Raw genomic sequence first — 24,389 nt, 5'->3', positions numbered from 1 at the left:
AGCTCCAAATGAGCTAAGCACATCAAATTTCACTAAGGCACACCTCCTACCAAAAATGAAAAATGTTAAGTCACCTTTGAACATGGGCTGCAACTAAGAGCATTCTCATCCGACCATTAAAACTAACATTTTGTTAAAAATATAACTAAACAACCATAAAAACCTCATGCATCCTGCTCAACATTTTAGCGTTCACAAATAACACTCCAAATACTCCAATAAAAATTTATTTATTTTTATTCATTTCTATAACTTTATACCAAATTTGACTAAACTTGTGGATTTCAGTTAACTCAACTAGTAAAGTCTCAAATAATTGAATAAAATATTTGAGATTCAATCCTCGCATACATAAAAAACCGACTGATGTCTTGGTCTGATAATAAAAAGCTATCTTCAAGAGCAGACTCTATAAATTGAAACTCTCTTCAAAAAATGATTTTGACTTAACTCACACCTAGTGTTATGCAAATACTCTATTATCTAGGTCTAACCAAGTTTGAATCTAATGTCCTACCTAAAGGCAGCTCAACTTTAAGACAACAAATGAACCTTGAAACAGGAATATAAATTTTTCTTTTTTTTTTCTTTTTTTTTATTCCTGCTCGTGTAACTAACAAAACCAGCTCCCAGCAAAGCAAAAATGGGGCCAGCATAACATATAAAATAATGCATAACCTACCATGAATATGACTACATAACTCACTTCCCAATTATAATACACGACAATAGTGAAGAAACACTAATTGGCAATCCTTTTGAACTTCATTGTTCCTTCATCCAAGATAGCCATGTTCTTCCTCTTTTTGGACAATTTAGTCGGATTTTGAAGCCCATTTTGATCTTCAGTAAACTGAGCAGCTGTTCTAGCTCGCAACTCTTCTAAGCTCTCACCTTCCTTCGCTCTCTCAAGAACCTGAAAGGGGACAGGCAGTTATGGCGATTTCTCTATTGTGTGAAGGAGCAAAAAGTTACACATCTAGAAAACTTACCAAATGTCGACCATATAAATGTGTGCTTGAAAGTGCTTGAAGTGCATTCTGTGCCTCTTGCTTTGTAACATACTCCACAAAAGCAAACCCTCTATGATTTCCAAACTTCTTTGGCAGCCTTAGGCTCTTAATCTGTACAACAACAAGAAAGTCAATACACAAGAACATTAATTTGTTATACTTTAACAATGCATCATTCACAAAAAATTTGCTCAATAATGGTAACCTAGAATAATCAGTGGGAGAGGAAAGGGGGGAATGAGTTACTACTGAGTTGTCTTGTTTGGAATGTAGGTGTTACCATTTGGAAGCAACTTCATACCTAAATGGGCCACCGCTATCTTTAGGTGAATTTTCCTCATTTGGGAATCCTATATTTCATTTTATTTTCCATTATCCATTTTACTGGTCTCATTTCAGCTATGCTTATTTTATGAACATGTTGCTTCTTAATAGCTCAACATTCAATACCACATAGCATGATAGTCTTATAAAATACTCCTTTTAGCTTGATAGATTCTTTGATGACACAATACTCTTGAATCCTGACGAACTTCTCCACTTTATCCACCATCCTCTTATTCTATGATTCACAAGTTATAATTATTAAAAATAATAAATAACCTAAAAAGCTTCATAGAGTTTTTTTTTTTTGTTGGCGTATTCCAGTTAATTCAACTAGTAACGTCTTTAATGATTGAATAAGAGATCTGGGGTTTAATCCCTACGTACACCAAAAACCGACCATTATCTTAGTCTGAAAATAAAAAGCTATTATCAAAATTGGACACTATTGGTTGAAATACTCTAAAAAAAAAAATCTTTTTTTTTTAATTGATAAACTACACACACACCCAAACCTCACCCTCCAACCACTAATTATGGGAGAAGGAAGTGCTAGTTGAGAGATGGCTCATTAACATATAGCTTATAGAGGTTTTAATAATACACTGCTTCCATTGTTCCTTTTTACAACATTCTCTAGTTCTTGTATCTTGATTTCTTAGGTCAATTTCTAAGTGTAGACTGTAGATTGAAAAATCTGTTATAGCAATAAAGCTTCCTAACCTTTTAACTTTGCAGGAACATTGCCCCCAAATTATATATGCGTAAATAAATGCACTATGATTAGATTTATACAAGTAATTACCTGGCCAAATGGACTAAATAGCTGTCTCAAATCTTTCTCTGTTGCCTCGAATGCTACATTTCTGACAAGTAATTTACTTGAACTCTTATCCTTGTCAACTTTTTTCAGCATTTGTTCATCCTTCTTAGCATGACAAAACTGCAAGATAAGAGCATGGCCATCCAAAACAGTTCCCTGAAAGAGAAAATGTAAGAGTTGCAATAAGCTTCCATGTAACACGCAATTAATTGTGACGAAATTTAGTTAATACCTGCAAATCTCTACAAATATTGGTGGCTGTCTCAACAGAATCAAACTGGATGAAACCAAAGCCTATTGAAACATTCTTCCCATTCTTCTCATGCTTCTTCACCTGCATGTGACCAGACATGATACAAAAGATAAGAAAATTATGATAGACAGATCATTAAAAGTTCTATGGACCAAGATAATTACCTTGACACTTAAAGTTCTTCCCTCCTTTATGTTGTCAGTGAAATGCTTTTTCAAACTCTCATCAGTTGTCTTAAAATTCAGGTTCTTGACAAATAGAGTTCGTGACTGAAGCAAAATAGACAAAAAACCAAAAGCAAAGTATTAATCAGACATATTGTGCAAGCACATAAAACTAAAAGCTGTATGATATTAGAACATATATTACCATCTTGGGAAAATAACAGAAGAACCAACCAGTGTTCCAACAAATACATAGCCATAATTTCTTAAACCAGCTGTCAATGTGATTTCTTTTATAGCTTCAAGATCTCATGGATTATATCTAATTATTTTATTGCCTAAAGAATATACAAGTAGCACTTCACTAGATGTGAGGAAACAGCTAAAAAGTGCAAGCAGACCAGCACAACAGCAAACGCCCTTTATTTATGATCCACAAAATATGTTACTTTTTCTAATAACGGCATATAATGATAATTGGACCAAGACCATGGAAAATGATCACAGAACATGAAAAATGCTGCACCTTTCTTTTCCCTAAAGAGAGAGAGAGAGAGAGTCTTTTTTTTAATAGTTAAATAGTGCAATTTTATTAATCAGAGAAAAATAAAAACTTTGAGTTCACAATGATGAACACAAAAGGACAAAAAAAAAAATTCACATGGCAGGTCTAAGAGAAGCTAGGAACTCTAGAATGGATGAACAATCAGATGAGCCCCAACACCTTTATCAATCAAAAAGAGTGAGCTGAAACACAGATTTTCATAGGTCAATTAATAATTTGATCGTTGGGGGAAGGGGGATTTGATCCCTGGACGGTTGTTAGAAACACTATGAAGAGTCAGTTGAGTTACCAAACTCTTGGCAAAGATAGACAATTAACTACACCAGATTACTTCTACAATTTGTTTACATTTTTTTTCCTTAGTAATTTATATATATACTTACGCATAGAGAAAAAAGACACACATGCACACACACATACATTTGACAGGAAGATAGAGTGATAGACAACTAATGCACCCACACCAGATTGCTTATGGATTTTTTATTTTATTTTACAAAAGAGGAAAAGAAAAAAGTCCCAGCTCAGGAATTTGGTACCAAGTACAATAATAATTTAATTGAATCAGATTTGTACACCAGTTATGAACAATACAAATGTTAAAGAGTTCTAACTTGTCTGATGTTTACAAGCCAACTCTATTTTACAATATAAACCACAGTTAAAACAACCTTGTTGGGCAAGTAGAAAACAACAACACAACAACAATAATACTTAGAGTGAATAAATAAAAGTGAGGTCCATGTACCAAAACGCAATAACACACTGTGTACTGTCCTAAGAGGAAAGAACAAAAGATCATTGGCCTAAAAACCTGCAACAGTTTATGTTCACTACTGCATACTCTTTGAGGTTAGCTTAGCAAAAAAATTAAAAAGTTGCAGCATATTCAAAGGTTGTAATACTGGTAAAATCCTAAACTGATGAAATAAATTAAAAGGTAAAGTAAGAAATGAGTATCAAACCTCAACTCTATCAGGATCAATATCCATGTCCATTAATCCCTCTTGTTGCTCCAGTATGAATCTCTTGGCATCATGTTCACCAATAGCATTATTCTTTTCATCAATCTTGGATGTAGAACATTGAGTAAGAATATTGCCAGGAGCCCATTCCAAATATAGCGGTGCATCCCTATGTTGATAATCTGAAGGGTTAGAAAGTCTGACTTCCAAAAAACTAGATGCATCAATCAAAATTTAAAAAAATAAAATAGAATTAAATGCCTTCACATTGACAACAAGAAATCAAACAAATACTCAAACAAGAAATCAAACTTATGTTAATTTATGGTTATTTAAGACTTATAGCCCAGAAAGCCTCTTGGATAAGAGAAGCAACAGAACCATCCTAACACTAGTTCAGGGCCTTCAGGCAGCTCATACTGGAGATTTTGTAGGCTTGGGTTTGACTGCAGCTTGTTCAAAGTAAAAGTTTGGCTTTCAACCTGATCAGCCAACCCAAGTTTGGAAGTTTAGAATACATCTACTTGCACATAAATTCCAAAGCCCAAGGGCGTGAGAATAAAAATGAGAAAGGTGAATGCCCCAGCCCAAGCCAGCAGCCTGACATTGGATTGAGCAGCCCACACTGGAAAGAAGGGGGATTTCACTGCAATTCAAAGTTTTTTGAATGTTTAAAATGGTGAAGTCCTGAAACCAGTTTCAAACTGGTAATATCCAGGTTGAATTTCAAATCAAGAAAGCAAATAAAGGTTGTTTCTGAGCCACTATTGACAATTGAAGTTAAATCTATAGGTGGACAACACAACCGTGTTACTCAAATCCGTCACCTGGCCATGTCATCATACATGTGTCAAGACAATATGACACGCATAAAAAGTATGGGATATGATCATGTCATTTGGCACCCCAAAGTTTACTTTTTTGCTTTTTGTCTCACCTTATAGCAAATAAGTAACAAAACTAGTTTTTTTTTTTTTCAAAAATAAGCCAACTTTTATCTTTTTGCCTAACCTTTAGTAAATAAGCTTCTGAAAACTACAGGATGCCAAAACTGGGGAGTTCATTCCCCAATGCTGAAGAGGTATGGTTTGGGGGAAATGGCATAAGTGAATATGATTTTGCATTTCCACAAATATGTGTTTTGATTTTGGTCAATGGCAAACCAAGTGAATTTTCAGAAGTTCATGAGGAAGGGGACGAAGAGAGTAGTTCGCTGGGTTTTCCAACAGCAATGTGGATGGTGAACCACTGGAGATTTTCTCACTTTCTCTTTGCAGACAAAACACTCATTTTCTGCAGTGCAATGACCAGCTTTCTCTTTTTGAGGTGTGTTCTTTTGAGCTATATTGGGGCTGAAGATGAATTTAAGTAAATCTGAAATAGTACCGGTTGGCAAGGAGAGGGAATGGGAAGAACTGGGGAAATTCTTGGCTGTAAGCTTTCTTTCCTTCCATAAAAATATCAGGGTTTACCTCTAGGAGCACATTTCAAGTCGAGAAATATGTGGGATGGTGTTTTGGAAAGGATTCAAGAAAATGAATCTGTCTAGGGGAGGAAGACTCTCTCTTATTAAAAGTACGTTGTCAGTTGTCTAGTCTCCCAAATGTATTACATTTCTTTGTTTCCATTGCCGGTTGGTCTAAGGAATAGAGTGGACAAAATTCAAAATAATTTTCTGAGGATGTATGGCTGATGAGCTCAAATACCATTTGGTGAGGTGGGGTATGGTTTACACTGCTATTGCTAAGGATGGCTTGGGTGTTGCGAAAATAGGAACCTTTAACCAAGGTCTATTGGGAATATGATTATGGCACTTTAGGACAGAAGAAACACTTATATAGAGGAGTATAGTAGCTGCAAAGTACAGCGAGGAATGGGGTGGATAGAGTTTGAAATATTTTCGTGGGACCCATGGTAGTGGCTTATTACATTATCTCCATATTGGATGTAGGAGATGGTTGCCATATTTGGTTCTAGCATCACAGATGGTGTGGAGATCATCCATTGAAGGTGGTATTTCCTATCTTGTATGAATGCTCAATAGCTAGAGAAGCTTCAGTTTATTCATGCTGGTTAGACAGACTGATGGGAAAATGAGGAGCTAGGATGTAACCTTTCTTTGAGACTAATGATGGGGAGTTCAAGTTTTTTTGATAAGTAACGTAAAAATATTATTAATAATAGAAAAAGCACCAAGCCGAGTACATTGGGAATGTACAATGGGGGCACAAATCAGGAACCAAAAGTACAACGATCAAGAAAAGTAGGAAAAGAAGAACAAGAAAAATGAGAAAAGACCACACTCCATTCAAAGAGAGTGTGCAAGAAAAAAGACTTAATCTCTAGCAAAGAACGTACACAACCCTCAAAGCTTCTAACATTCCTTTCATGCCAAATGCACCAGATCAAGCAATGAGGCACTAATCTCCAAACATCTATGTTACAATGTCGCACAAACTTTCCTTGCCAAGCCTCAAACAACCCAAGCACAATATGAGGCATAACCTAGTGAATACCAAACAAGCAGAAAACCAAAGACCACAACTCCCAAGCTATGGGGCAATGAAGCAAAAGATGATCCACAGACTCCCCACATCTCTTACACATAAAGCACCAATCAAGCACTAGCACATGTCTTTTACGAAGGTTGTTTGTTGTTAAGATCTTACCTAAGGAAGCCAACCAAGTGAAGAAAGCTACCCTTGGAGGGACCTTCGATTGCCATATCATTCTCCATGGGAAGGATACAAGAGTAGGAGGATAGAACGAGCTATAAATCCTCTAACCTCAAAACCTCTTCTCCTTGCTGGCTTCCAACAAACCTTATCTAGGCCAAAGCCCCGCACTATCAAAGAATAGACCAACCCCATAAACCAATCAAAGGCTTCTTGTTCCCATAAACCGATCAAATGCTTCAAGTTGGTAGCCTCCTTTCTCAATCTTCTTTATTCTAATATCTCTCACAGAGAGGGTTGTGATAGAATGAGTTGGAGGTTGAATAGGAGCGGGGACATTGATGTTCGCTCTTTTTGCAATGTCTTAAGGGGCCTATGTGCCAGGTCTTCCCATGGAAGAGTATTTCGTGTATGAACGTCCCATCGATGGCCTACTTTCTTTGTATGGATGGTGGCATGAGTGAAGATCCTAACATTTAAGAATCTCATTAATGTTGGGAGTATTTTCCGTAAGCTTTCCGTTGCCTGTGCATGCTTATATTGTGCTGTGCATATTTGATTCACACAAGTTGTTTGAGCGTCCTTTGTGTGAATTTTGGGTGTTTGGCTGAGACTAAATAGCACTTACTTACTGCCATCACAAGACATAAGATTTGAGGTGAAAATCTTCCCTATGACACCTAATAAGTGAACCCTTAAAACCATATGAAAAACGTTTTAATCCAACATTACATGAATCCCACACAGGAAACGCTCCAAATTGCCAAACTTGAAAATTACTTTAAACACGGATCTTTTTTCCTAATATTACCAAGAGCCTCGTAGCTCAACTGGTTGATACCTCCTAGTGTTTCCAATAGAAACATTTAGGATTCAAATCCCTCCACCAACAACTATTGAAATTTTAAAAAAATATATATATATATATATATATATTTCTTTCTTCCTAATATAGATGCCAACTCTCTAAAATCAATGTACAGTTGAATTTTTTTTCTAAACTACCCTAGCTTTTTATTTTATTTTAAATTCAATAGAATAAAGCACCAAACTTGTAGCATTACTTTTTAAAACTAATCTGGCTTTTTTGAAAGTGATTAGAATAAACACAAAATGATGCAGGAGATACAAGAAAATTATTATTTAATACTATTTATGTTTGCAAGTCAATTGTATTTTTATGTTTTAGGTCCTAGTAGTTTATTGGGCTATAGTATTTTAATTTGGGAAGCAAGGTTATTTTTGTAATAAGGCAATTAGGGTTTCCTAGCCAGTTAGAACTAGGGTTTAGCAATCCTTTATAAGCAACCTATTGTACTCCTTGAGGAGATAGTTAATATTTTAATAAATGAAAAAAATAGTTGTTTGGTCTTTCTTTGGTCTAGTGTTGACTCCAAGTCTACCCTAAGTGCTAACTCCTAGTCGTTTCCCCACTTGGTACTGACTCCAAGCAAGGCTTAGGTGCTGACTCCTAGATCATATCCATTTATTTTATTATTGTTTCAGTTTTATTCTGGTTGTCCTGCGTCACAAAATTTTGTAAGTGCTCTTTTGAAATTGAACAAAACAAAAACGGATAGTTTTGGAATGCAATTGCCTTTCATTTGCATGTAAAAACAATAAATGATCTTCACCTAAATAGTTGGAAGTACAAAGTAGGACAAAACAAAATGAGATGGAGAAGCATCATTTTAAATCATTTGAAATTTTCTCTAAACTTTTATTTCTTTTTTTTAATTGATAAGTTACACATATACCTCATTGAGTCTAGACATTTTTTTAATTGATTAGTTAAGTTACGCATATACCCCAAAAGTTGACCATTCACCTTATTCTAATGTTGAGAGGAAGTGTAATTTAAGTTAAAGATGAGCTTCTCTTTTACTTCTTTCTTATAAAAGAAAAGGCATTTTTTCCGTTTATATTCTCAACAGTAATATACCCAGGGTTTTTTAAGATATTCATCATCATCATCGTCATCTCATACACAAATGGGCCACTTTATGTCTAGGAAAGACATTTCCGATCTGAGCAGAATCCAATCTAACACAAACCAAATCCACCGCTAAATTTTTTTTTTTATAAATAAATTGCCATTATTAAGTAGATGTGTTGGACAATCAGAACTTCATCAGCTATTTGCAAAAGAATATCTATTCATGAATATCTTCAATTAATGTCCAAAAAGAAATAATTAAAAAAACTTACTTGTAACGCTTATATAATAAACCTCTAAAAGCTGCACGAGCTTCAGCTGGTTCAAGGAAAACAACCTGAAATATTACCCCCAAAAAAATAAACAAAGGAGAATTAGTAATATATATATATATATATATATAATATTTGATAGGTAAGGAGAATTAGTAATATACCACTCAAAAAAGTGAGATATAATTTTATACTTCTCCCAATTATCACAATGTTCACTCACTTTGCAAGTAAAAAGGATCGTTGAATCTTCAAACTTAACAGAGTTTTCTAACAGAGAAGAAAACTTTACCTAGTTAGACTAAATACGAGAACTGACAAGGAACTCTTGTAAGAGAGCATTTCCAAATACTCATTAAACCATAATAATACTGCTCCACCTATATTCCATGCATGATAGTCAAATGCCAAATGCAGGCCAATACCTCAATAACTCAGGCCCAGGTTAGATCCTCTTCCACCACCAGCGGTCTATTGAGTCTAAACACAAACATCTAAGCTACATCTTATCTCTCAGACCGTCAGACGAAAATATTAACTACGATCTCTCCACTTTTTTTTTTTTTGTTTTTTTTTTTATTAATAACTACAACCTCTCCACTCTTATAGGAGAACAGTCTTAAACTCCTCTTTATCCACTTTTACTGTGATGAAAATATTTTCAATTTAGGACCACTTTAATGCTCGTTTATTTTATCTCAATCATATACACTGACCTCTCTCAGAGCATCAGTGTAAACTTTAACTAGAAGCTGACATAAGGAATACAAATTCTCAATTGCAGAGGCACATTCAATAACAAAACCTAGAATGAAATAACTATGAAAAAAAACATGAATGCATACCAAGGCCAATGTTTTTGTTGGAGGGAGAATAATTTTGTCCAAACTCCCAAATTTGCTAAACATCTTGGCCAATTCATTTTCGGAAGAACCATACGGCAAGTTCTTCACTAACAGAACATGGTTGCTTCTTTTTACCCCATCAACTTTCCCAGCAGCATATTCCTCTAAAGATGATACATTTACTCCAGCATTTGTAAGAGCTTTTTTAGTCTCTGCAATCACTTGCGTTTCTGCCAAAGCTATGCGTACAGCAAGATCATCAGCTTCCCGATCAAGTAATTCACTCTTACTTACACCATATTTCCTAGCGATGTTTTCAACAACCTATTATGTGCAGGAGAACAGATAGCATGAGGCCCAATTCCTTGACAGAAAGCATAGAATGCAAACAGAAATACTTCAGCAAAACACAGTAAATTCCTAAGGAATGCTATTGCTATGAGTATTAGGCAGTAATGGGATAAAGTAAACTACTAAACTTCAGTATTTTTTTTTTTTTTTTTTTGAGATAAAAAAATTAAAACCAGCAACCTCCTTCAGTTTACTGATGGAAATGCAAACTGCAAAATCACTGAAACTTAGCTTCACAATTGAGCATGCATTGTATACTGTGTTTCAGGTTAAAACATACTGTATCAGAGCGCATGAAAAAGCTATTCCATGCTCTTGTATCTCCACTGGCTTCAGATGCCTTCCTCTCTTCCTCCCTCTTTTGCTTAAAATTTTTTGGAGTTTGGGCAACAGAAACATCAGTCCTAAAGAAATAGATGTCAAACTCCTAGTTTCAGCGAAACCAGAAAGCAAAGAATGATGTGATATGAACAGAGAAGTACAAAGAGGCCAATATTTAGTAATGCTTTTTACCCTTGCTGGTCAGAAGAACTTTTTTCTTTAGCTGGCAAAACATGCAATAATCTGCCTTGGAAATCTGAATTGTCTAATTCTTCTAATGCCCTGTTTACAAAGAAAAATAGTTTAAGCAGTGAAACATACTTCTTCTTCTTTTTGATATGTAAAGAAAATTTTATTCATAGTCTTAAGGAGTCACCCAAGTATACAGGAAGTATACAGCAAGGAACCAAAATAATCAAATACATAAATTACAAGCATCCATCAAATCATAGACCGAAAAAATAGAATGACTTCCTATGATAGACATCCAATCTGATAGAGTTTTAAAAAAGAACAGTTTTAAATAAGCTATACTCCTTTCAAAATCTTCAAAACACCAGTTGTTTCTCTCTCGCCAAAGGCACCACATCAAACAATGAAGGACAGCCATCCAGATAACACCATTATGATGATGACCAAAGTTTCCTTGCCAACCTGCAAGGAGCTCAACCAGAGTCTTTGGCATTGCCCAGTAGATACCAAACAAGGTGAACACCATAGACCAGAACTCAAAAACAATAGGACAATGTAGTAAAAGATGATCTACCGATTCTCCATTACTTTTGCACATACAAAACCAATCTAGAATCAACACCTTCTTCTTACGTAAATTATCAATAGTCAAAATAGTTCCCAAAGCTGCAATCCAAACAAAAAACGCGACTTTGGAAGGAACCTTTTGCTCCCAAATACTTCTCCAAGGAAAGGACTGAGTACATACACCCAACAAAATGGAAAGATTGAGCAAAGGTTTGAATAGCATCATCAATTAGGAAGCAGGAATCCACAGGCTGTGTATAATTTTCAAAAAATAAAAAAAGGAAAATAATTCTACACCCTATGATGCAAAACAATCACAAAGTGCAGAAGGATATGTGGAACCGAAACTTGTTTTTTTTCTTATGAATGATAAAATTGTATTAAGAGAAAAAGATCCCCAGTACACAAGGTGTATGTTAAGAAAGTCATAAGTGCGTTGGTAAAAACGCTGGGTGCACTTAAGCGCAAGGGCCTCCTGGATCCTATGCACAAAGTGCAAGCATGCTTGATTGAAGTGAAGCACGCACAATTTTTTTAAAATAATTTGAGAAATTCAAAAATAATTATTAATGGGCAATACAACAATCAAGTAATCAAAAAATCATACAAATTGAAAAAAGACATTTTATATAATTCATATAACATTTATATGAATTAGCTCTCTCCTTTGCATTTAGTGTCTTTCCCCTTTCTTTTTTCTCTTTTCTTAATCTACTCTCTGTATTGTTCTCCCTGCCTTATGTTTTTATGCATAAGGCAGTGTTCTTGAATATATATCCTTATTACTTATAAAAAAAATAACATTTATATAAGCACCTCTTTACCAGAAAAATTGCAAGTAAAGTCATTTTTATATTTTGGATTAGCTAGATATGAGTAATTCTGTCAATATCCTTTCTTGAATCTCCAGTGGCCATAATGTGCTAGGGCTAATTGCTAATATTAGTTAATAGTTTAATCACATTTTTTTAGAAGAAATAGTTTAATCACTTAATAAGTATAAGAAAATAAGAATTAGTCAATATACGATCAATGGTGGACTATGGAGTGATTGCAGTCCGAAATGGGTATAATAGAACTATAAGTTCATAGCAGCACACCATAAATTGAATTTTATAAATCAATGGTTTAGATCAATAGTGTTAAGATCGTATGGCTACAATTCAGTATTGGTTTTTTTTTTTTTTTAAATATAAAAAAGCACAAAAAAGCACACCTAAAGCATGCTACTTTGAATGCACCTCGCTTTAAAGGAAAAAAGCACTGGAGAGATTTTACCAACACTGGCAACAACATCAAGACAAGGAACTATACGGTCTGAAACTACCAAGAACATGCAATTATAGTATGCCTCGTGTGTGGTTTATGGTCAGCAAAGAGTACAAAAGAAAAAAAAAAAAATGAACAAAATGTTTTGGCAAAACTTCCTTTTTTTTTTTTCTTTTTTCAAGTATGACAAGCCTCAAAACTAGAAAGATTGACCTCAAAGCCCATCTCATGCAAATCTTGCAGTTTAAGGCAAAAGAGCCACAAAATTGGAACCGTTACAAGTATCATCCAGCTTCAAGCTTCAAATTGGTCATTGGTGACCCAAACTCATTGCAATCCAAAAAAAAGGTTCTTAGTAATAGAAGGGAAACTATCTAACCTCATTGCAGATTCTGCAACTGCATAACGGACATAAGCTATTCCTTTGGACCGTTTCGTATCTTTGTCAATAACAATATGGACCTGTGAGACATCACCGAATTTACTAAAATGCTCTTCCAGTTCCTCCTCACTGTTACAAAAAACCCATCAAAATAAAAATGAAAAACACGATAACATTTAAGGCCAAGCAGGAACATAAAAACTAGAAATAGTTGTTAGCGTCATAAACAAATTGAATTCATCTACTGAACAAAACATGTCTTTTTCTTTCCCTTTTTTTCCCTTTTTGTATAAGGTTGTGTTTGGTTCATGTAAAATATTTTCTGGAAAATATTTATTTTCCGGAAATGCTATTTTCGGGAAAGGAAAATATTTTCAAGTGTTTGGTTGCATTTCAAAAAATGTTTTGAAAAATATTTTCTGATGTTTGGTTATATTCTTGAAAATACCATAGAAAACACATTTTCTACTTGTTGCTCACATTTTCTCAGCTGCCAAACAAATATTAATATCATTCCTCAATACAGAAACACAAAAGAAACAAAACCCAGAAAAAAAATTCATCAAATCCAATCATACAGAAACACAAAAGAAACAAAACCCAAAAAAAAAAATCATCAAATCCGGTCAAATTGAGAGAAGGAAGAGAGAGAGGTGACTGGGTTCGATCTAGAGGCGAGATCGCGCGGCGGAGGCGAAGGCGAGGGCGAGATCACGTGGCAGAGACGAGATCAAGCGGCGTTGGAGTCGATCTTTGCTTGATCGGCGCGGTGCGATCGGCGATCGGCAATCGGCACTAGTGTGGGCCGTCGGACTTTGGAGTCGATCAGCGCGGTGTGATCGACATTGGAGTCGATCTTTGCTTGATCGGTGCTGGTGTGGATCAGCGTTGGTGTGGCACGGTGTGGGTCGGCGCTGGTGTCGTCGAACTGGAGGTCAGTCTGTGGTCGTCGGACTGGAGCTCAGTCTGAGGAGTGATCTGGGCTCCCTCTCTCTCTCTCTCTCTCTCTCTTTGCATGTGAGTCCGGAAATGGTTTGAAGTGAAAATTATGACTGAAACCAATTTCTGGGTCAAACCAACTAAAACACACGGTCAACTGAAAATAACTTCCGGAAAATTTATTTTCCATGCGCAACCAAACACCCACATTTACGGAAAAGTATTTCCGGAAGTGATTTGAAGCCAAAACAAACACAGCCTAAGATACAAATTATTAACTACAATGGACAAGAAACACAAACAAACACAAATTAATCGATAAAAAGATATAAGTAAGGATGAATACTTTGCTGTGTATGGCAGATTACGCACAAAAAGACGACCAGTCTCAAGAACAACTTCTTTCTCATCTTTCAAACTTGATGCTAGGTGCCCAGGTTTAGATATTCCACTGTCCGAGTCATGGGAATGTTCTTCCTCTTCAACCTCTTCTTCAGGTACAACCTCTTTAAGGGTAGTGTTCGATCCCTTTGGATCTACTTTACAAGCATCCTGGCTCTCAATGCTTTCCTTTAAAGATCCACTTCTGTCTTCTTTGTAATCATTATCATCATTTTTATCACTGTCATTGTCATTATCATCATCATCATCACTATTTTCTGAATCTGACCATTCCTGTTTTACTCTACTCTTGAAGTAATCCATATCTGAAATGAGTTCATCATGAGCAAGATTATGTGGTTTCTTAGTTTCATGGCTATCTGATAACCCATGTTCTACTGTTTCATGCTCATCTAAGTCAACATGTACTGGAAATGATTTATCATTGTGTTCCTCCTTTTCTTGAATTTGCTTCTCACTGAGATTAACATTTTGGTCGGCTGTATTTGTTATCAATGTATCATTTGCCCACAATTTTGACTTCATGCGTGGCTGCATGACCTCAAGGAACTCTTGAAGCTTAGGGTCATAATTCTCACTACCCTTTTTAAGATTCTTTCTCTCTTCTTTAGAACCCACAAGGCTTGAATTTTTAGCACCAGCAAGTTTCTTCTCTTCAGTTGCTTTCTCTTCTTTCTTCAAAGAATACTGACTCCAAGGACGAGGAAGACTTGGATCCCCAACTTTATGAGCAATCTGAAATTAAGCATATAGGACTTATTTCTGGTCTGGTCAAATGTAAAGCTAAATTTACCTTTCTCCATATCTTCCTGTTTACAAATAATTTTGTTTTCCATTGGGCATCCAATATTAAAATAGTATACAAAAGGACTCAAAAATCCTCTATCAAGGAAAGATCACTTTCCATTCATTAAGCATTTTTGAGCTCTGAAGTATAAAAACCATTTTATATATAAGAAAATAGTATATATGGTACTCACAACTTTTTTCTTTGGTGGTTGGGAGGGTGGGGGGGATGAACAAGTGTCTCAATGAGCATTTAGATACTTGACAAACCACAAGCATTTTCAAAAAAAGCATTATCATTCTGCATGCATCGATATATATATATATATATATTAAGCATTCGGTGCATAACAAGAACTTCAGAAGGAAGGAAAAGGGTTTGCTATTTCCTCAAAGTTCAAACTTCAATCAGTTTCATGTTGGTCAATGGACGTCTCTATGTTTTTGGGCAATAAACACGATACAAGAAATCCAAAAGTAAACAAAGGAGATTGCTTTTCCTACCAATTAGGCTAAGATCATTTTACCCCATCCACACTACAATCAAAAGAGAGAAAAAATCACTTTCGGATGATGGTTGGAATTGCAACATTTGACTCCACAATCCATTTTTACAATTTAAAACGTGCATTGCAGCAGGTTACTATTAGTTTGCAATGAATTTTCCCTTCTTCAAAAATCTTTGAAATTGAATTCTCAATAAATATCGACTCTAGTTTAACAAAATCTATTTTTTGTTTCATAAAAATATGCATGAATTAGTTGTTTAGGATGAGTTTGGGATAATCTGTGAAAGGGATAAAGGGTTTCTTGTGGTTAGATTTGTAATGAAAATTATATGCGTCTTCATCTGTGTGCTTATTAGTCCTGGTCTGTGATATGGAATTTTATTTTTGTTATATCCAGCTTGGTCATGTTGTCTAATTAAACTTGAGGATTATTGATATCCTACTGTTGGAAGGAAAATATAGGCTTCATGACACGGCCAACACAGAGAGCTGAAACTAGAATCACTGTTTGAGAGCACTCTATCTAATTTACCTACTTATTTTCTATCTTTATTTCCTATACCTACTGCTGGGGCTAACTGTATTGAGAAACTTCAACAAAATTTCTTATGGGTGGGCTAGGTGATGAGCCCAAATTTCACCTGGTTAGATGGGCTACTGTTTGTACTCCTCCTTCTTTGGGTGGCTTGGGGATAAGGATGGTAAGACTTTTTAATGAAGCTTTGCTTGGGAAGTGGCTATGGAAATTTGGGATTGAAAGGGATGCCCTTTGGAGGCAAGTGATAGAGGTGAAATATGGATGTGTAAAGGTGGCTAGTGTACCAGATCTGTCTATGGTCCATATTGTTTTGGTTTGTGGAAAAATATTAGTAGGGGATGGCCTTCTTTTTCACGTTATATTCTGTATGATATTAGTGATGGGTCTAGGGTGAAGTTTTGGCAAGATCGTTGGTGTGGGGAGACATCTTGCAGCCACCTATCCTATATTGTTTATATTTTGCCGAGATAAGGAGGCAAGTGTGGCAGAGCTTATGAAGTCCACTAATGGAGTTCTTTTCTAGGATGTAAGTTTCTTAAGGTGTGTTCATGCTCGGGAATTAGAAGCTTGTGTCAAGCTTCATGGATACCATATATGGCGCTATAGTAAGAGGGTTTGATGAGGATAAGATGTATTGGAAACCAGATAGAAATACGGGGTTCATGATTAATAATTATTATAGTCTTCTAGTGGGCTCTAATGATTGTTGTTTTCCATGGAAAAGTATTTGGAAGTAGAAAATCCCTTCTCGAGTGGCTTTCTTTGTTTGGACTGCTGCTTTAGGGAAATGCTTGACGATTGGCGATTTACGCAAAAGGAAGATTTGGATATTGGATTGGTGTTATATGTGCAAGTGTAATGGTGAATCGGTTGACCATCTATTTCTTCACTGTTCGGTTGCTATGGATTTATGGTCTATGATTTTGGGTCTATTTGGAGTAAGCTGGGTTATGCTGCAGTGTGTTATGGGGCTCCTAGCTTGCTGGCAAGGTCATAGGCAAAGACCCAATCCGGCAATCCAAAGTCTCTGCTAAGACATGGACATTAGGAACCTCCCCAATGGAAACCATCTCACTCTTCAAAGCATTAACCTTTAATCCTGTCACAGCTTGGAAACAAAGAAGAAGCATCCGAACATATAGAATTTGCTCCTCATTTGCATCACAAAACAGAATCATATCATCCACGAACAAAAGATGCAAGACACATTCACCTCCACCCCATCTACCATCAGCCCTAAAACTACGAAGTAAACCAAAACCTTCAACTGTTTGAAGATAATGAGAGATCCATACCAGACCTCAAGCTATTTTTCTTTAGAACTTTATTAGATTAGTTGGCTACTCTGCGAAACCAATCATTCTCTTCCTTTCTTGATTTTCTTGATTCTTGTAATATTTTTTTTACCCCCTATACACTCCCTGTGTACTAGGGTGCCCATTTTTTATATCAATAAAACTAATTACTTATCAAAAAAAAAAAAAGATATAAGTTTTGGAGACTCATGTTTTGTTGACTAGGCTGTTGGTTTCAAGGTTGAAGATTTGCTAGGGCTTGGAGTTTACTTGATGTATGTAATAAATAGAGAATAAGAAGATTCTATGAGAGGTATGGTAATAGAAAGGTTTCTACATGATTTTGTTATGAAATGCATATCAAATTTCAATTTGTCCCTGAACTAACGATTTTATTTTATTTTTCAATTTAGTCCTTGAAGATTTAAAAATGTCACAATGTTATCCTTAACTACCTTAATGTCATCATGCAAACAGGTTTTACAAACTTTGTCACATCTTCAATCATTACCAAAGGAAATTTGGAAACAAGTAATGCTTAAGGTGGGATGATATGTTACTTATAAAAAAAAAAGGTGGGATGATATGTTTAGCTCTCTCTCTCTCTCTCTCTCTCTCAAAAGGAAAAACGAGTCCATTGGTCTTAAGATGGAATGCAGTGGCTTAACTTGGAATGGGAGAGGTACTTGCTAAGAAAAAAAAAAAAAAAAAGCCTTGGAAGTTGGCAAGGTGGGCAAGCTAGCTATCACTACTTTCGTTGAAACTATCTTGCATGAAATGAGGTCAACCAGGAAAATGCTGACTTTGTTTAGTTGAGGCATCATTCAGAACCTTGAATATGGGACGTATATCATATGGGTTGATGCCTGGTTTAGTAATAGATCCATTTATTGGCTTGATATGTCATTTAAGTGATGCAAAAGAGATATATAATGTGTCTATTGCCTTTTCTTGAGAACACACAATACTGCATAGGAGTTTGTAGCTATATATTAAGGATACTTCCGAAGGGTTTGCCATATGTCCATGTTAAGGTGCCAAGTCCTTGTATCGGTTGAGGTGTGAGGCGCCAAAAATGAACTCTCTCAAATGAAGCAAGGTGCTTATCTCTAAATATATTTATTATACATATTATGAACTCAAATCATATGTATCTAATGCTTATTAGGCACAATTTGAAATTTTCAAATTGGTAGGAGTCTCTTTTAATTAATCTAAGAATAGACCTTACAATAATCTTCCTTTTTTTTTTTTTTTTGGTGATAGGTAATAAGACTTTTATTGAAAAAAATTGAACAATCTTATCTAAAGTTTTAAAACACAAAAGGAGAACATCTACAATGCTAAAAGATTAAGAGAGGCCAGTCCCTTGTTAATTGGTGTTGTTTATGTTGTAGTAATGGGGAATCTGTGGACCATATGTTGCTACACTGTCAGTTTGCTTATGCTCTATGGTGTGACATTTTTTTGGTATTTGGGATCTAGTGGGTGATGCTGAAGTCGGTTGGGTCTCTTCTTTTTTCACGGAGAAATTGGCTGGGAAAGCACCAGTCAAAGATCTGGAATATGGTTCCAGGGTGTCTGTTGTGGTTAGTTTGGTAGGAACACAATACCCGTACTTTTGAGGATAAAGAAAGATCTTTGGATCTTTTAAAATCTCTTATTTTTGGTACTTTGTTTTAGTGGTCCCAAGTTTGGGGTTACACACAATGTACTTCCATTCATGCTTTTCTGCTTTCTTTTAGCTCTACTCCTTGAGATTTTTGTATTTGCTTCAAGTTCAATGTGTTCATCATCGTGGACACGATATTCTATTTTTATCAATAAATTCTCTATTACCTATCAAAAAAAAAAAAATCACTTTCAGACAATTAATGTACTAAATTTGTCTCATTTTTTACCGATTTATCAAAAATAATGCAGCAGAAATCCTCTTAGCCAAGAACATATAACAGCCTAAAACAGTAAAATTCAAGTTCAGATTGAAATCCTAAATTTCAACTCAATTAAATGCAGAAAACTAAATGCAGTAATTGAATAAGTAATTTCACTAATGGAAAGTAATATTCAGAAATTTGCTTGAAATATTCATTAGACTATTGAACAAAAAATTATTTTTTCCTTGTCCAAATTAGGCAGAAAATTGCAATTAGTGTAAATTCAGCTATAGACGGAACTTCCTAATTAATCAAGATACAACTGATGTTTTACAAAAAAAAAAAAATCTACCAAACTTTTAAATTAAAATAATAACAATAATAATAATAAACAGTACAAGATACAATGCGCACCTCACAAGTAATCCTAAAAGTATCAATGTAAGATTTGTTGAAGTATTTGATTGCTTCTCCAGCTTCAGGCTCTGTGCGGAACCCAATAAAAGCAAACTGCCTGCTCTTACCATTCCTAAAGAAACCCACAAATGAAGCAAAACACACGCACAAACTTTAAGGACTAAACAATAACTTGAAAAAATGACAAACAACGAATCCAACATAAACACCAAAAAATAAAAAAGAGCTGCTCTTGCCACCTAAAGAAACCCACAAATGAAGCAAAAACAAGCAAAATTTTTAGAACTAAACCATAACTTGAAAAAATGACAAACAATGAATCCAACATAAAAATAAATAAAAACGAAATATATATAAATAAATGGAGTTATACTTGGTTCGCATTAGCTTCGCATCTGTTATTTCTCCTTTTTGAGAAAATAACTCTCGAAGGCGATCCTCTGCCACATATTTTGGTAAATTCTTCACACATATCCTAGTCCTGTTCACGACAATATAAAAGAAATAATTATGCCAATATAATATTAATTTTTTAATACAATTTAAATTCATCACTGTTTTTTTTTTAAAGCATTAAGAAGAAAAGAAATAGAAAATTGCTTTCTTCCGTATCAAATTATTAAAAAAAAAATTCACATAAACTAAACAATTCTTCTCTTTGGATTAGGATCCTTTAGATTTTTCTTTTTTCTTTTTTTTGATAGGTAATCAAGATTTATTTCATAAAAAGGACGTCATGTTCACGATGGTGAACACTCTGAAACTTTTTTTTGATAGGTATGGTGAACCTAAACTTAAATCAAATAGATTCCTTTAGAGATTTTAGGGTAACTCAACCATTGGGTTCCTAACATACAATCCATCCATTTAAAATGAGAGGACAATTCTATCAAAAATTGCACTTCCTAAGAACTTTGTTCGAATGCATGGCTGCTTCATGAAGTTTCTTTTTCTCAAACATTTTAGAATTCATGGAGCATTGGAATTTTAGAGTTTAGCTGGGATGTTCATCAAGTCTACTTCCTGTATACCAGATGTATTCTGTTTTTGCTAATAAAATTTCATTACTTATAAAAATAAAAAATAAAAAAACAGTAGACTTTTGCCATGTCATCAATAATGTATATAGATACCAAAATAATGATAGTCAACATTTGTTTAAATGTTGCCTCCAAGCCACTCATCCCAAAATGAATGGATAGGATTCTTAGGGTGACTCCATATATCTATCTCTAGTTGTTTCCTCTATTTGCTTGGAGATGAATAAGGATTTTCTCTGTAACCACACGAAAACATCTAAATGGTTTCAAACATATGATCTTCCATCCCATTGAGAGAGAGAGAGAGAGAGAGAAAGAGAGCAAAACTAACCCAAGTGGGTGAGGTACAGTCTGGGTCTTGAAGTGATCCTCCATTCCTCTACCTCCTCTTTGGTCTTCTTCTTGTTTGTTCTCTCTTTACACCACTCTACTCAAACTAAATCAATCACTGCAAAGAAACATGTAATGACTTGTTAATCACATGCACCCACCGAGTGAGCTAGAAAGGACGGTTCAAGGTAAAAATGAAAAGAACAAGCTACAATGAAATGACAAGGCATAGTAAATGTCAAAATTGATATGAAGTGTAAATCATGCGAGAAGCTGTATTTGAAGTGACAAGTCACGTCAAACGTGACTTAATGCAGCATGCATCATATGAGAAACTACAATTGACAAGTCATATAAGTGTGACATTCGTATGTAGCATGCATCATGTGAAAGGCTGTAATTAAAATGAAAAGTCTTATTAAATGGTTAGCAATTAGCAACATAAGGTGACATTATATATGAATTTTGGACCAATTGGACTTCACAAGTACATATATACTCTCTTGTGTAGTTTTCTCTTGCTCTTGTTGATTTGTATCAATGAGGAATCAGTTCTGTGGGATCAAGATCAATGAGAAGTGTGCAAGATGACTTCAGATCTAGCATCGTGTGCAACTCCAACTAAGCCACAACTACAAACGCACATAGACCATTATGGGGTGATTTGGCAAGAAAAGAAGCGAGAATTTGCTAATAGACTAATTCATATATTCTACTTGGGTGTGCTGGGCAAATTATGCTTGGTGAACCTAGTCATTATACTACATTAAGCATGACTACAGGGGTGCCTAAGAATTTTGACAATGAAAATGATGTGAGCTAGAGGTCTACTGTCAACAGAACATGTTGCCTATGCCGAAGGCACATCCAGCATAGCATTGACAAGATACTCGATCAACTTGAAAGGGAAAACAAGCCGCAATTGGACCACTATCATGCAATCCAACTAGCTAAGAAGAAACAAAAGGACCCATGCAATGCCATAAGTGCCGTTATTGAAGATGCTAATTTGGCATTTGATTTGGAGCTATCTAACTATTCTGATTCAAGCAATGAGGATCCCCACATACCTAAGACCTTGTTGTGAGCCGTCTTTTGTTTATAATTAGGAAGTTTTTTGAGGTACAAAAATTATGTCATACTATTATGTTTATGTTTAGCAAGTTTTTCCTTCATAAAACCCAAATAATACACACAAACTACATTCAACCTTCTCCCCACAACAACCTAAACGCCCATGTAATCTCATAAACCATCTGCCACCACTTTAGGCAAATTAGTCACTCGTACAGTCATACCTTTCTCCCAAATCTCATCGCCAGATCAACGCATTCATAGCCAACATCCTATAAGAAGAACTTGGACAAGACAGTTGTTCCAATTGTAAAGCTGTCCTCTTTAATCCCCACAAAGCATACAAAAACCATAATCTTTACATGAACTAATACATAATTAATTGTGTAAAATACAGAAACAATAGTAAAAAAAAATGAAAGCAACATGTGTAAGAAACTGAACCCAGCAGCAACAACCCAATTAGCAAAAATATTGAACCTAACCATCAAGCAACAAAAATATCATTAAACTTATCTTCACCATTACAGAAATCCAAGGCAACATGACAGAAAGCACATAAACACGTAGCTTTTTATTTTCAACTTGTACAAACTAAACTAATGAATTTTATATAAAGACCGGAAACACAAGCATAAAACAACCAAATAAAATAAACAAATAATTATTAAAAAAAAAAAAAAAAAAAACCAAATGACATTTAGAATCATCAAGCAATCCACATAGAAATATCAAACAACCCAAATATTCAGAAACAAACCAGACAAACATTTTCAAAATATTTCTCTAATACCCATACTAAATTTTCAAACAAATTATCCATCTTTCTAAAAAGCATTGAAAGGAGAAACAAGTATATATTGAGCATTATATAAATTCACAAACCTGGAAGAAAGCATAGCAAGGAGAAGAATAGTAACTAGGTATTAAGCATCAAAACATTCTCTTGAAATATCTAGATAATAATTGTGACAAAGACTGGATAGGAGAACGGTGGCATCGAGTGGCAGACGACGGTGGTGGCAATGGCAGCGGCTGAGGGGAGAGAGAGAGAGAGAGGAGGCAGACGAGAGAGTAAGAGAGAGAGAAATTTAAAGAGATTCAGATATTTAAACTAGGTTTTAACTAAAACGACGTCGTTCTACCTTTTAATAATAATAAAAATTCTGATATAAATGGTGCCGTTTTGATCTAAAATTAAAATTATGGTAAAATGCAAAACTAGACCTCTAAGTTTTTTCAGATTTCATTTCAGTTCTTTAATTTTGTTTTTGTTCATTTTAGTTCTCTAACTTTCAAGTTTATTCAATTAAGACTTTTTCATCAACTTTTGCTATATGTTGTGGTTAATTTTTCAATTTTATAAATTTTTCTTCAAATTTTTTAAATTGAAAAATTTTAATTAATGATTGAAAAATATTTTCTAGATTTTTTTTTTCAAAAATTTTAATAAAAGTTAACGAAAATGCCTTAATTGAATAAATCTAAAACTTAGAAGACTGAAACGAACGAAAGCAAAGTCAAATGACTGAAATGAAGTCTGAAGAAAATTAGAAAGTCAATTTTGCATTTTAGCCTTAAAATTATTATTAGTTCCAAAACAACATTGTTTTAGAGAGTAGATTTTAAAATAAATAAATGGAACAACGTTGTTTTGTATCATTTAACTTAACCATATTTTTCTTCTTCTTCCTTCTCCTTCCTCACTTACACGCCTCTGAGTCTCGCTTTCACCATTTCATGCATGTCCTCTCTAATGCACTAGTACTCTCTCTCTCTCTCTCTAGAAATTTCTTGTATTTTAAAACTGAAACATGATTATATATCCGTATATATATACATATATATACACATATGGCGAACAGTTCGGTTACTCGTCGGAATGCAAAACTCATAACCGCTTTCCGCACCGGCCATTGTCGGTACTCATAAATCATCTCCAACCACCGCACCATACACCTCCGGTGAAGCTCAAATGGGTACAATTCAAATCGGTGCAAACCAGTTTAGTCAGTTGCAGGCGGAATTTGAACAAGCCTAGACAAGGGTGTGTCCATTATGCACATGTGGTCAAGTCAATGCCATTCAATCACAACCTAGAAAGCATAGACACTTCATTTGGGGTGTCATACCCGTGTCCTGTAAACGTTGTAACCATGTCGTATTGTATTATAATTTTTCAGAAATTACTCTCACTCTTGTCATACCGTATCCATATCCATCCTTCCTAGTTCACAATTATTGGAACTAGACTATTATATATCA

General features: G+C 34.9%; 1 protein-coding gene across 1 annotated transcript; it reads right to left on the bottom strand.

Annotated features, from left to right (window-relative positions):
* Positions 1–377: 377 nt before the first annotated feature.
* On the bottom strand, positions 378–23,197 carry LOC115994748 (multiple RNA-binding domain-containing protein 1). Its single transcript, XM_031118986.1, has 16 exons — positions 23,010–23,197; positions 21,052–21,168; positions 20,054–20,161; positions 19,678–19,792; positions 14,203–14,993; positions 12,915–13,046; positions 10,700–10,789; positions 10,467–10,590; positions 9,836–10,159; positions 8,991–9,055; positions 4,108–4,276; positions 2,578–2,682; positions 2,393–2,494; positions 2,143–2,316; positions 993–1,124; positions 378–916 (listed from the first exon to the last, which is right to left on the bottom strand). Exons 2-16 carry the CDS (start codon positions 21,093–21,095, stop codon positions 743–745), a joined length of 2,649 nt encoding a protein of 882 aa, XP_030974846.1. The 5' UTR covers positions 21,096–21,168; positions 23,010–23,197; the 3' UTR covers positions 378–742.
* Positions 23,198–24,389: the final 1,192 nt, after the last annotated feature.

Source organism: Quercus lobata, chromosome 6 (assembly GCF_001633185.2).
Source record: "Quercus lobata isolate SW786 chromosome 6, ValleyOak3.0 Primary Assembly, whole genome shotgun sequence".
NCBI classification, from domain to species: domain Eukaryota; kingdom Viridiplantae; phylum Streptophyta; class Magnoliopsida; order Fagales; family Fagaceae; genus Quercus; species Quercus lobata.
Note: the sequence above shows the minus strand (reverse complement) of the source record. Positions and strands in the feature narration are given on the sequence as shown.